This window comes from Trachypithecus francoisi, unplaced genomic scaffold, assembly GCF_009764315.1.
Source record: "Trachypithecus francoisi isolate TF-2019V2 unplaced genomic scaffold, Tfra_2.0 Lachesis_group5, whole genome shotgun sequence".
Lineage (NCBI taxonomy): Eukaryota > Metazoa > Chordata > Mammalia > Primates > Cercopithecidae > Trachypithecus > Trachypithecus francoisi.
This window is the reverse complement of record NW_022681470.1, coordinates 69056021-69069993: the sequence shown is the minus strand read 5'-3', so window position 1 is coordinate 69069993 and position 13973 is coordinate 69056021. Positions and strand designations below refer to the sequence as shown.

Below are 13973 nucleotides of genomic sequence, written 5' to 3'. Positions count from 1 at the left end.
GTTTTTGTAAGAATAATCAAAGGTTACTGGATGGAGATATTCTAAGATACTTATTCCTGTGAGGATATAATTAGCATTTTGTGACTGGTAAAATACTAAACAGAGACATTTGAAATTGATGCTACTACATCCTTACCATGTATTCACTCTTAGTGAATTTTTTTTTTTTCCTGATTCAGCTGTGACTCCAGGCAGGATCCAGAGGAGTTTTCCAATCTCTTCTCTGGGTTTTTTAGAAACTTACTTTATCCTTCTATATTAGCTTCTTAAAGCACTACATCAACCTTAAAAGGGCATAGGAAAGGGCGAATTCTTAATGAATTTTTTAGAAAATTGAATATTAATTCTTTTTTGTTGGTTGGGTTTTTTTTTATTTTTTAAAAAATCAGATTTAGTGAGGTATAATTTGTGTCAGATAAAATTCACCAAATGTATGTAGTCATGAAACCATGATCATAGTCAAGACATAGAATATTTCCTTTACCCAAAAAACTTTCCTTGTGCCCCTGTGCAGTCAGTTCCCTCTCTCTAGCTCCTGGCTACCACCAATCTGTTTTTTGTCCCTATAGTTTTGCCTCTTCCAGAATGTCATATAAAACAGAATCATACAGTAAGTAACTGTAGTCTTTCGGGTCTGGCTTCTTTCACTCAGCATAATGATTTTGAGATTGTTTTATGTGGTTAAAATAAGGTATGATTTCACAAATCACATAGTTTATTACCATACAGAAAGAGTTTTCCCCACCTTGTTCACAATGTTTAGAGGGGGAGAATAATAAGAACAAATCTCACAGGGAACACATTTGATAGACAAAGTCCATAAACCACATGTAAGTGAATACTAGTTTCATTTAGAGTCCAATAAGTAAAGTCTAGTTGTGCATTTAGGATGGAAACAGGCCACTGTGAATGTAAAGTCTAGTTGAAGTTTGAGGTGTACCTTTCTATGAGATGTTCTCTGGAGAGAAGATCTGACCAACACTGGAGATCCATGATGACAACAAGGTTTTCAATGCTAGGAGCCATGTCAGCAGGGAGGGAGATTACACTCCATGTTCTTACCACAGCAGAACATATCGGTCACAATAGCAGACTATGTGTTTGTAATCATTTCAAAGCTACACAACAGAGATCCACCTTTGTTGTTGTATGCATCAGTAACTGGTTCCTTTTTTATTGCTGAGTAGTAGTTCATTGTATGGATATACCACAGTTTTGTTTATTCATTTACCAGTTGGTGAACATATGTGTTTCCAGTTTGGGGCTATTAATGAATAAAACTGCTGTGAATATTTTCATACAGATCTTTGTGTGGACATATGTTTTCATTTCATTTGGATAAATAGCTAAAAGTAGCATTGCTATGTGTATAGTATGTTTACCTGTATTAAAAAAGAACCAACAAAAAATAAAATGCCTAGGAATACCTCTAACCAAGGAGGTAAAAGATCTCTACAAGGAGAACTACAAAACACTACCAAAAGGAATCATAGGTGACACAAATGGAAAAACATTCCACGTTCATGGATTGGAAGAATCAATATCGTTAAAATGGCCACACTGCCCAAAGCAATCTACAGAGTGCTATTACTGTCAAACTATCAACGTCATTTTTCACAGAATTAGAAAAAAAAACTCTTCTAAAATTCATGTGGAACCAAAAAAGAGTCTAAATAGCCAAACCAATCCTAAGGAAAATAACAAAACTGAAGGCATCGCGTTACCCAATTTCAAACTATTCTATAAGGCCACAGTAACCAAAACAGCATGGTATTGGCACACAGGCAGTCACACAGACAGCAGAATAGAGAACCCAGAGATAAAGCTGCACACCTACAGCCATCTGATCTTCAACAAAGTTGATAAAAATAAGCAATGGGAAAAGGACTCCCTGTGCAATAAATGGTACAGGGATAGCTGGCTAGCCCTATGCAGATGAATGAAACTGGACCCCCCTCACTTTCACCATATACAAAAATTAACTCAAGGTGGATTTAATATTCAAATGTAAGATCTCAAACTGTAAGAATCCTAGAAGAAAACCTAGGAAGTACCATTCTCGACATCAGCCTCGGGAAGGAATTTATGGCTAAATCCTCAAAAGCAGTTGCAACAAAACCAAAAATTGACCAATGGGACCTGATTAAGCAAAAGAGCATCTGCACAGCGAAAGAAACTATCAACAGAGTAAACAGCCTACAGAATGGAAGAAAATATTTGCAAACTACGTATCTGACAAAGGTATAATATCTAGTCTATAAGGAACTTAATTCAACAAGCAAAAACCAAATAACCCTATTAAAAAGTGGGCAAAGGACATGAAAAGACATTCTCAAAAGAAGACATACAAGCAGTCCACAAACATGAAAAAAATGCTCAGCTTCAGTAATCATCAGAGAAATGTAAATTAAAACCATAGTGAGATACCATCTCACACCAGTCAATGTGGCTCTTATTGAAAAGTCAAAAAATAACATGCTGGTAAGGGCTGTGAAGAAAAGGGAATGCTTATATATGTGCTGTTGGTGGGAATGTAAATTAGTTCAGCCAGTGTAGAAAGCAGTTTGGAGATTTGTCAAAGAACTTAGAACTGCCATTCAACCCAGTAATCCCATTACTGGATATATACCCAAAAGAAAATAAATCATTCTACCCAAAAGACACATATACTCATATGTTTATCCCAGCACTGTTAACTATAACAAACATATGGAATCAACCTAGATGCATGTCAATCATAGATTGAATAAAGAAAATGTGGTATATATACACCATGGAATACTATGCAGCCATAAAAAAGAATGAAAACATATCTTTTGCAGCAGCATGGATGCAGCCGGAGGCCATTACCCTAAGCAGATTAATGTAGGAACAGAAAATCAAATACTGTATGTTCTCACTTATAAGTGGGAGCTAAGCTTTGGGTACACATGGACAGTAGACACCCAGGACTCTAAAAGTAAGCAGGGAGGGAGAGGGGAAGAGTTGAAAAACTACCTATTGGGTACTATGCTCTCACTACCTGGGTAATGGGATCATTCATACCCCAAACTTCATCGTCTCACAGTATACCCATTAGCAAACTTGCACATGTACCCCCTGAATCTAAAATAAAAGAAAAATGAAAATTAAAGGAAAGAGCCAGAGGGTTGTCAAAAGAGCTGTACAGTTTTACATTCTTACTGACAATGTGTGAGAGTTATAGTTACCCCATATCCTCATTAGCACTTGCATTGTTGGTCTTTTTAAAGTTTTTGCCATTCTAGTGAATGTGTAGTGGTATCTTATTGGAGTTTTAAATCTTCATTTCCCTGATGACACTGTTGAGCATCTGTTCATGTGCTCATATTTGCCATCCATATTTTTTCCTCAATGAAATTTCTCTTTAATTCTTGTCCGTTTAAAAAATTGGTTTGTATTATTGATTTACAACAACTGTGGATGAAGTCCTTTATCACATATGTGTTTTGTAAATGTTTTCTTTCAGTATGTGGGTTGTCTTTTCATCTTAACAGTGTCTTTTGAAGAGCAGTTTTAAATTTTGATGGAATTTAACTTACCACTTTTTTATTTTATGATTTATGCCTTTTGTTTTATCTAAGAATTCTTTGCCTAACCCAAGCTCATAAAAATTTTCTTTATGTCTTCTTCTACATAGTTTATAATTTTAGCTCTTACAGTGAGGTCTGTGGTTCATTTTGAGTTAATTTTTGTGTATGATGCAAGGGAGGAGGTTGATTCTTTTTGCTATGCTTATCTAGCTTTTCCAGAATCACATGTTTAAAAGATTATTCTTTCCACATTGAATTATGTTGGTACCTTTATTAGATTATTGATTTGAGAACTTTCTTCTTTCTTAATATAAGCCTTCAATGTTATAAATGTTCCTTGAAGCACTACTCTAGTTGCATTCCATAGATTGTGGTTTTATTTTCATTCAGTTCAAAATATTTTTCTAATTTCTTCTTTCAGCTGTGGGTTATTTATTTATTTGTTACTTAAAATTTTTTTTTTGAGATGGGGTCTTGCACTGCTGCCCAGGCTGGAGCACGGTGACATAATCACAGTTCACCGCAGCTTCAGCCTCCCAGGCTCAAGTGATTCATCCACCTCAGCCTCCCCAGTAGCTGGGTCCACAGGCGCACACCACCACACTTGGATTTTTTTTTTTTTTTTTTTTTTCGTAGAGACGAGGTCTTACTATGTTGTTCAGGCTGGTCGTGAACTCCTGAGCTCAAGCAGTCCTCCTTTTCCCAGCCTCTCAAAGTGTTGAGATTACCGGTATGAGCCACCATGCCTAGCCACCTATGGGATAAAGGTGCTTTTTTATTTTCTTTTTTCTAATTTAATTCCATGTGGTCAGAAAACATGCATTGTATGATTTCAGTCCTTTTAAATGTGTTGAGCTTTATTTTGTGGCTTTGAATATTCTTAACTCGTACCTTAAAAATTTTTTTCATTATTATTTATCTAAAAGTAGTGATTTCCAGATTACTATTTGATATATCATTTTTACTTTTAAAAGGGTAATGAATTATACTTTACCTGCTTCTTAAGAATGATTATTTCTTCACTATCTAGTAAATTAATATTGCTATTTTTGCTTTGTAGCCACAAATATGCAAACTGTTCTTCCCTCTCTCTGCTTTTTTTTTCCATAGGCCTAAGATCTGGCAAACTTGGTGAACAGTGCGAAGCAGTTGTTCGCTTTCCCAGACTTTTTCAGAAGTATCCATTCCCTATTCTTATCAATTCTGCATTCCTAAAGTTAGCTGATGTTTTCAGAGTTGGGTAAGTCTTTTTAAAGGCTCAATGTTCTAAAGTACTTTGTTCATATTTCTTGTTTTCTATTGTGGTCTTTTTCTTTTTGCCTTTTAGGACTTCCACCTGGTTAGTTACCATTAGTGGACACACATGACCTGTGCAGCACATCAGTGTAAGATTTAATGACGTTTAAAGCAAAAATGAGGAGTATAATTTAGACAATACTTATTTCTTTGGAGAACAGAATAAAATTAAGACAACCTTGATATTTTACTGTATACTTCAGGAAAATCTGGGGCTTTGTACAGATTGTTTTTGAGAAGTTGCTGATTTAATAATTTATTTTATAGCATGAGATGCATGTCTGTGAAGTACCTGAAACATATAAGCACTGAATACATGCCTGTTTGCTTTTTCGCCCCCACCATTCCCTCTTCTGCTGCTTTCTGCCATTCTCCATGCCCTCATGTGCTCATATGTACACAATACCACACTTGAGGAGAAGAGAAGTTGTGGAATAAGCGCAAGAGAAGAGAAAGACCATCTGACTTCCTGGCCTTGGTTATAATACAGTTTGAGGAGATTTAGTTCTGCTCTAGGTCTTCTCCTTGTGTCACTGCCATTTTGGTGTCTTGCAGCAAGACTATAGCATAGCTAACTGCTTATGCTTAGTGTCCACATAAAGTACAAACTTTAAGTAACTCTTTTAGTAGTGAAACAAATAATGATAAGATTGAAAAATATTTGCTGTTGCTAAAATTTAATATTATTAGTGTTGCTTTGGTTCCTAATTAAATATTACTTTCTTTTTTTTTTTTTTTTTTGAGACGGAGTCTTGCTCTGCCACCCAGGCTGGAGTGCAGTGGCCGGATCTCAGCTCACTGCAAGCTCCGCCTCCCGGGTTTACGCCATTCTCCTGCCTCAGCCTCCCGAGTAGCTGGGACTACAGGCGCCCGCCTCGTCGCCCGGCTAGTTTTTTTTTTGTATTTTTAAGTAGAGACAGGGTTTCACCGTATTAGCCAGGATGGTCTCGATCTCCTGACCTCGTGATCCGCCCGTCTCGGCCTCCCAAAGTGCTGGGATTACAGGCTTGAGCCACCGCGCCCGGCCTAAATATTACTTTCTAAAGTGACCTAATTTATTTTATTTCTGGTTTTTCTAGAAATAATTTCCTGAGGCTGTGTGTTCTTAAAGTTACCCAACAAAGTGAGAAACATTTGGAGAAGATTCTAAACGTGGATGAATTTGTGAAGAGAATTTTTTCTGTGATTCATAGTAATGATCCCGTGGCAAGAGCCATCACCCTCCGGTATACTGTATTGTAATAATTCACTGTAAGATTATTTGAACTGTAGTTATGTACAAAAAAGGCAGTATATTTACATTTTTCGTTTTGAATATTAGGAGTTGTTTTTGGTTTTTTGACTAAGAGTCAAGGCAAAACTGTGATAACCATCCCAATCTGCAAATGCTTTTTAGTTAACATCTATGTTAACTGTTTTGGTTATAAATTGTTGCCTAACTTGTGTTTGAAATGCATCTCTATATAGGTAGGTGTTCTGATCAAATAACTTGGTGGATCTCAATATAACAGCCTCAGCTCATTTTGAACTTTGCCTTCCTGACCTTGTACTTAATGTTTTCTGTCAGTTTTCTATATTCTTCCCTGATTATGTGATCATTTTTAATGTGACAGATCATACTTGATCTCACTGGAGAACATCAGATACAACCACTATAGTTTCTTTAGCTTTTTCTTTTCTTTCTTGGCATATTTTAAAAAATGTATTTGTTAGAATTTCATTTTGTAAGCCTTATATCCAGCTAGAACTATATTCTCTTTTTAGCTCTGCCATTTATAGAATCATATCTATAACTTTTTATATCTTTTGAAATTCACTTTCCTAAATTATAGGGTTCATTTCTGACCTACCCTGCCCAGACAGTCTTCTTTTTAACCAGGAAGTTCGGGATGTCACATCTTCCCTGAATGTCCTTTTTTCCACACCAAGAATCAGTTCTTCCTTCTTGTTCAGAATTTAGTGCTTTTGTCATTTCTTTGCCTGTTGAGTGATTAAATTGTGAGCAGTATGTGATATTTTAAAGTCAGTTAATTGATTTTCGTCTTTTGAAAGCTATATTCAATAGAATTTATTTATTTATTTATTTATTTATTGAGATGGAGTCTCAGTCTGTCGTCCAGGCTGGAGTGCAGTGGCGTGGTCTCGGCTCACTGCAACCTCTGCCTCCTGGGTTCAGACAATTCTCCTGCCGCAGCCTCCCAAGTAGCTGGGATTATAGGTGCCCGCCACCACGCTCAGCTAATTTTTTTACTTTTAGTAGAGACACGATTTCACCATGTTGGCCAGGCTGGCTGGTCTTGACACCTGACCTCAGGTGATCTGCCCACCTCAGCCTACCATAGTGTTGGGATTACAGGTGGGAGCCACTGCATCTGGCCCAGAATTGAAACTTAAGATATTTTTACCCTTTACTTCAGCAAATATACCTGTAGGAATTTTTAAAATAAATCATTTTTAAAAGCTGGTGAATATATGTATATAGATGATTATAGTGTCATTTTTGTGGAATGAAAAATTGGGGAAAAATCAATGTAGGAATGGCTATTTGTGAACTACTGTGTAACTTTTAAAGAGTAAAGTGAGTTGTGAGTCTATATATGCTGACATAGAAAGATACTAAGTTTGGCCGGGCGTGGTGGCTCAAGCCTGTAATCCCAGCACTTTGGGAGGCCGAGACGGGTGGATCACGAGGTCAGGAGATCGAGACCATCCTGGCTAATACAGTGAAACCCCATCTCTACTAAAAATACAACAAACTAGCCAGGCGAGGTGGCGGGCGCCTGTAGTCCCAGCTACTCAGGAGGCTGAGGCAGGAGAATGGCGTAAACCCGGGAGGCGGAGCTTGCAGTGAGCTGAGATCCGGCCACTGCCCTCCAGCCTGGGTGACAGAGCGAGACTCCGTCTCAAAAAAAAAAAAAAAAAAAAAGAAGAAAGATACTAAGTTTTTAAAAGTTGTCAAATAGTATCAATTTTATTAACTCATTTTGTCAGTTAATACTAATATATATGTTTATATAGGCTCAGAAAAAAATCTAGAGGAATATATACCATTAACAGTGATCATTTTTGGTAGAGTCTTTGGGTTATAGATTACAAGAGGCTTTTCCATTTGACATTTTTTTGTAATGTTTGAATTGTTTTTCACAAACCTGGTTTTTTTTTTTTTTTTTACATCAAAAGATAATAGAATTTAACTGGTGGAATGAATTTCGTAAATAATTTAGAGCTAGCCTGAATATTTTGGTAAGAATGTAGATTAATATTTGTTATTCATTTTGCATGCTTGCCCTTCTCTAAGTCATGGCAGTTGACTCTTGCCTCAACTCTTTTTTTTTTTTTTTTGTGAGACGAAGTCTCGCTCTGTCGCCCAGGCTGGAGTGCAGTGGCCAGATCTCAGCTCACTGCAAGCTCTGCCTCCCGGGTTTACACCATTCTCCTGCCTCAGCCTCCCGAGTAACTGGGACTACAGGCGCCTGCCACCTCGCCCGGCTAGTTTTTTGTATTTTTTTAGTAGACGGGGTTTCATCGTGTTAGCCAGGATGATCTCAATCTCCTGACCTCATGATCTGCCCGCCTCAGCCTCCCAAAGTGCTGGGATTACAGGCTTGAGCCACCGCGCCCGGCCGCCTCAACTCTTTTTTTAAGCACTATGGTTATCAGTAAAACCAGCGATCTCTAGAAAGCTTCCAAAAAGAAGGATCACTTTAAAGGAAAAAAAAATTAGATTTAAAACAGATTTTTCTACAGTAACACTTGTTGCAATAAGTATTAAAGGAAAATTGAGCTAAGAATTTTATATCTAATCCAGTTTTCATTTAAAAGAGTGGTAAAATAAAAAGATTCTCAGGCACACAAGGCCTTAGGAGGTTTGCCATATAGGACCTATTTTGTAAACATTCTAGAAGGAGGTACTCAAGTAGGAAGAGAAAAATTAAGCTGGAAGCAGTGGGAATAAGTCGTTAAATATGTCAGTATTAGACTAGTCTAATCTTTTCTGGTATAGTAGATTAATAGTCATTTGTTATTTCTTTTGAAAAATGTATAATTTCAAAACCTTCAAATTAAATATAAATTACATATTTAGTCCATTTTAGTTTCTTGCTACTAATAGTATTACTTAATAGTACTAGAAACAGTACTAATTAATTGAGTAATTGCAGGGAATAATTAGGGGGTTACATGTCACATTGGAAGGTTATTTAGGATGTTGACTTTGAAAAAGGTTGTCATTGTAGGAACATTGTAGGTTTTGTTTACTGCAGTGTTTTGCAGATTTCTAAAATTTATGCCTTGCTACTGAAAAGATTTTTCAAACTACTTTCTGTTGTTTATATCACAAACAATAGATTTTTTTCCTTTCTAAGTGTGTAATTTTATTATGAAGCAGACTGTTTTCCAAGCTTTACCTTCTGCACCGTTGTTGATTCTGGCATGAGCCCCAGCGATGTACTCAACCACTCCTTTCTTGATCTTGAGGACATTTGAAAATCATCATACCAATATTTACTGATGTGGGAAAAAAAGATTGGGAGGTCTTACTTTTTTTTACTTTGTGTATCTGCTTAACAGCAAAAATGTAGTACTCTTAATGCTTTGCTGAAATGGACTTCTTTATGCAACATTGGAAAATTGATATTTTGATGCTTTAATAATTCAGAAGTTTCCTTTCTGGGCTGTTTGGTACCTGGAATGTACTTCAAGGTGATTGTTAAAAATTTTGCTTTTTAGATAAGCCATCTTAATTTTTCTGACATACTGAAATATGTAAAAGTGTTTAAAATTTGAGTCATGGATTTCTAAAGTTATGCTTTATTAACCAGAGTTACATGGAATTACCTGTAAACTTTAGTTTTGATAATCTGGCTTTGCCTGGCCTCTTCCTTTTCTGACCTTGACTTTATCATATGCCTGATATTCTTGGGTTTCTCTGTTTCTGTAGGATGTTGGGAAGTCTGGCATCAATAATTCCTGAGAGGAAGAATGCTCATCACAGTATTCGTCAGAGTTTAGATTCACATGATAATGTAGAAGTTGAAGCTGCTGTTTTTGCTGCTGCAAACTTCTCTGCACAGTCAAAGTAAGCATACAGAAGTACATCCCTTTTAGTAGTTTGGCTTCCCAAGAGAAGTTTTTGAAGGAAAAACTGATCAACTTATATAAACACTAAGAGATACAGGAAAGTGTAAATGACAAGGTATATTTTCCAAGAAGGTTTACCTTACACTGGGGAAACAAGACTTAAATTCATAAAATAGAAAATGTAAGTACAAATGTTGGCATTAATTGTGTAAATGAAATGAGTTTCCAGAAGGACAGGATCAGCGTAGATTAGTTGGGGAAGGCTTCATTGGGTAGCAGAGGCTTTATTCACTGAGGAGCTTCTCTCAGACATAGACATCTGTAATACTAAAATGCTTACTCACTGTCTTCTAATGTTAATTTGTTTTGCATTAGAGCTGTCCACAGTTTGGCAAAGACAATAACTTGAATTAAAACCAATTTTAACCTATTCAGAATGTCATGTCCTACACTTGTTTTACAGAACAGTATTTTTTGGAGGGGGGGGCGGGAGGATTAAATGTTGACCATGGTTTTATTACTATGTTTGATTGGCTTGTTTCTCTTCTGTAAAATAAAATATAATATCCCCCTGACTGACAGGAAAAGTAGCATTGCCTTCTGGGGAGCATTTTGGTCATATGTATGAAAAGCCTTAAACAGGTACAGCCCTTTGACCCAGGAAATTCACTTCCAAAATTTATCCTAAGATATCAGCAATATGTACTGATAATTATTTATATGGATGCTAGGTGTAGTGTTACTTGTAACAACAAAAGAAATGAGAAGCAACCTAAATTTCTGCCATTGAGCTTAAATAAATTATGATCATACAGTAGAATACGGTAACAACTTAAATGTTTCTAGAAACATATTTGGAAGCAGTTTACATAATAGATTATGTAATATGACAGGTTTGTTTTAAAAAAAAAACCCTAATAACTTATGTAATATAATAGGTTTGTTGAAAAAAAAGAAAAGGCCTAGTATTTGTATTTATGCAATAGAAAAAAAGACTGGAAGGACATATATATAAAAATCTTGTCTCTGAGTGGTAAGATGGTATATAATTTTTGTTTTCTTTTTATACATTTCTCTATATCTTGGCATGAACAAGTTCCAGTTTTATAACCAGGTGAATAATAAATTTTTTTTTTAACATTAAAAAAATTAGTATTTGCATACCTTTCTCTTCAGCTTTTGTTTTGTTTTGTTTTTTGAGATGGAGTTTCGCTCTTGTCACCCAGGCTGGAGTACAGTGGCACCATCTCAGCTCACAGTAACCTCCGCCTCCCAGGTTCAAGCAATTCTTCTGCCTCAGCCTCCCAAGTAGCTGGGATTATAGGCGCCTGCCACCATGCCTAGCTAACTTTTGTATTTTTAGTAGAGATGGGGTTTCAGCATGTTGGCCAGGCTGGTCTTGAACTCCTGACCTCAGGTGATCCACCTGCCTCGGCCTCCCAAAGTTCTGGAATTATAGGCGTGAGCCACCGCGCCCGGCCCCTTCAGCTATTCTTATCAAACCTTCAGAGTTCCAGGAATTCTTATTGAAAAAGTAGATAATAGAAAGCATGTAGTTTTTAATTTCATGGATCAAAATTAATAAATAGATGTGGCAGTAATTGATGATCAGAAATATCTGAATAAGTAGAGTTCCTTTTTGTCCCTTTGAAAATAAGCATTTTTTTTCTCATTGAGAGTCATTGGTATTGAGAGGACTTTAAAAAATTTCAGTCACATGTCTCTTAACTATGAGGTTACATTCTGAGAAATGCATTGTTAGGCAATTTCATCGTTGTGCAAACATCATAGAGGGCTTACACAAATCTAGATGGTATAACCTAATATACACCTAGGTTATATGGTATATAACCGGTTGCCCCTAGGCTGTAAACCTGTATAGCATGTTTCTATGCTGAATACTGTAGGCAATTGGAACACAGTGGTAAGTATTTGTATATCTACACATAGAAAAGGCTCAGTAAAAATGTGGCATAAAAGATAAAAATGGTATTCCTGTATAGGGCACTTACCATGAATGGAGCTTGCAGGACTGGAATTTGCTCTGGGTGATCAGTGAGTGAGTGGTAAATGAAAGTGAAAGCCTAGGACATTACTGTATTACTACTGTAGACTTTCTGGACACTGTACACTTAGGCTTCACTAAATTTATTTTTGAAGTTTTTCTTCCTTCAATAATAAATTAGCTTTAACTTACTATAACTTTTTAACTTTATACAGTCTTAATTTCTTTTAACTTTTTGACTCTTTTATAATAACACTTAGCTTAAAATACAAACATGTAGCTGTATAAACATAATTTCTTTATATCCTTATTCTGTAAGCTTTTTTTGTTAAAATTAAGACGTAACTGGGCACAGTGTCTCACGCCTGTAATTCCAGCCTATAATTGGGAGGCTGAGGTCGGGGTATCCGCTTGAGCTCAGGAGTTCAAGACCAGCCTAGGCAACATAGTGAGACCCCCTCAAAGAAAACACACAGGGACACATACATTAACCTAGACCTACACAGGGTCGGACATCAAGACATCTCTGGCCAATATGAATTTTTCAGCTCTGTTATAATCTTTTGAGGCCGCTGTCATGTATGTGGTTTGTTGTTGACCAAGACGTTGTTATGCTGTACACGACTGTACTTTTACTGATTAGGAGGTGTGCCTAGTGAATATCATCTGATTACCACTGCCAAGGTGTCAGTGCTTCATAGTCTGTCAGATTACATACGTACTTCCAGTGCTTCCAAAAATAGTTTTCTAAATTTAGTTTCTAAATTTGGATGATAAATTTGTAATTTAGTGATTAAATTTTATATATGAAAATCACTTTTAGTTCAGTTTTTCTCTTGTGTTCTTATTAGAAGCTAATTTTATTTCAGTCTATGTAATTACTGGTTTTGGAAAATGATTAAGACCAAGTAAGAGAAACAGCAATTCTTTACTTGTGGAAATGATGATTAAACATCTAAATTAGCAGTTTATGTAGAAACAGTTTTTAATATACCATGCTTTAATGTGGTAACTTGTAATTTGTTATATTAAAAAATACCAAATGAGTCTCTTGTCACCTAGGCTGGAATGCAGTGGTGCAATCATGGCACACTGCAGCCTCGAACTCCTGGACCCAAGTGATCCTCTCACCTCAGCCTCCCAAATTTCTAGGATTACAGGTGTGAGCTACTGTGACCAGCTGACAAGATTTATATTTTTGAGATCAGTGTTCATGTCTTCTCCCAGAAATAATGACCTGGCTTGAGATCACATATCTCGGTCAGTGCTGATGGATTTTTTTTCTAGTGTCTGTATTGATCGGTTTTGGATATTAAATCAGAGTAACAAGCCAAATAAGACTTTTAGAATTTATTTAATCCTGTTCTTCCCCTGTCTCCTACTGTCACCACATCTGTTTTATTCTAAACCAGAAAATTTTAAATTGCTAGTCTCTGGGTCACAAAGCAGGAGTTACAAGCTCAGATGCTTTCAGGGACCAGGTGAACATTGTCAGTGAGAGCAGTGTCCCCTAGTGGCATCTGTGGTGAACTGAAGCACATCCGCTCCATCTAAAGTGCCCCATGGCACCAGCCTGTTGTTAACAGTGTGGGAATGGATGCCCAGTGCTCAGGTCTCAATTTTTGGCAAAGGAGAGGGGATAATCTGAAAAACCAGATTATTCGATTTGGGCTCACTATATTTAAATGTTGACATTAAGAATTTTTAAAAGGTTATTTTAAAAATAATTTTAAAAATATTATTACACACAAAAAGCCTGCAGTCTCCTGGTTTGCAGTTTCTTGGCCCTAAAGGTATGTAACTGATTTTTAAATTTCAAGTTGTTATAAGAAGTCTTTATATGGTTATTAAAGAAATACTTACTGAATATCCACCATGTTCAGACACTTTTCTAAGTACCAGAAATATAGAGGTGAAAAAGGTCAGGCCCTATTGTTATATAAACACAAAATAATTTCAGATGCTTGTTAGTGTTATGAAAAAATAACACTGTATTTTGATAATGTCCTAAGTGAGCTGCTTTAGAGCAGTTTGGCATAGCC

The 13973-nt window shown here is 36.3% G+C and overlaps 1 protein-coding gene and 1 non-coding gene across 4 annotated transcripts in view; one reads left to right on the top strand and one right to left on the bottom strand.

Moving 5' to 3' along the window:
* Positions 1-13973, top strand: part of INTS7 (integrator complex subunit 7) — a 102833-nt gene that overhangs the window by 9759 nt on the left and 79101 nt on the right. For 2 of the 3 annotated variants that reach the window (XM_033200712.1, XM_033200711.1), the window contains 3 exons: positions 4662-4791; positions 5927-6073; positions 9787-9924. In XM_033200712.1, the coding sequence (XP_033056603.1) occupies positions 4662-4791; positions 5927-6073; positions 9787-9924 (415 nt within the window). Of the gene's footprint in view, positions 1-4661; positions 4792-5926; positions 6099-9786; positions 9925-13973 lie in introns of all 3 variants that reach the window. The other variant, XM_033200713.1, reaches the window with a different exon arrangement.
* LOC117077065 lies at positions 178-297 on the bottom strand. Its single transcript, XR_004434651.1, has one exon. It is a non-coding gene; the product is annotated as a small nucleolar RNA SNORA26 (small nucleolar RNA).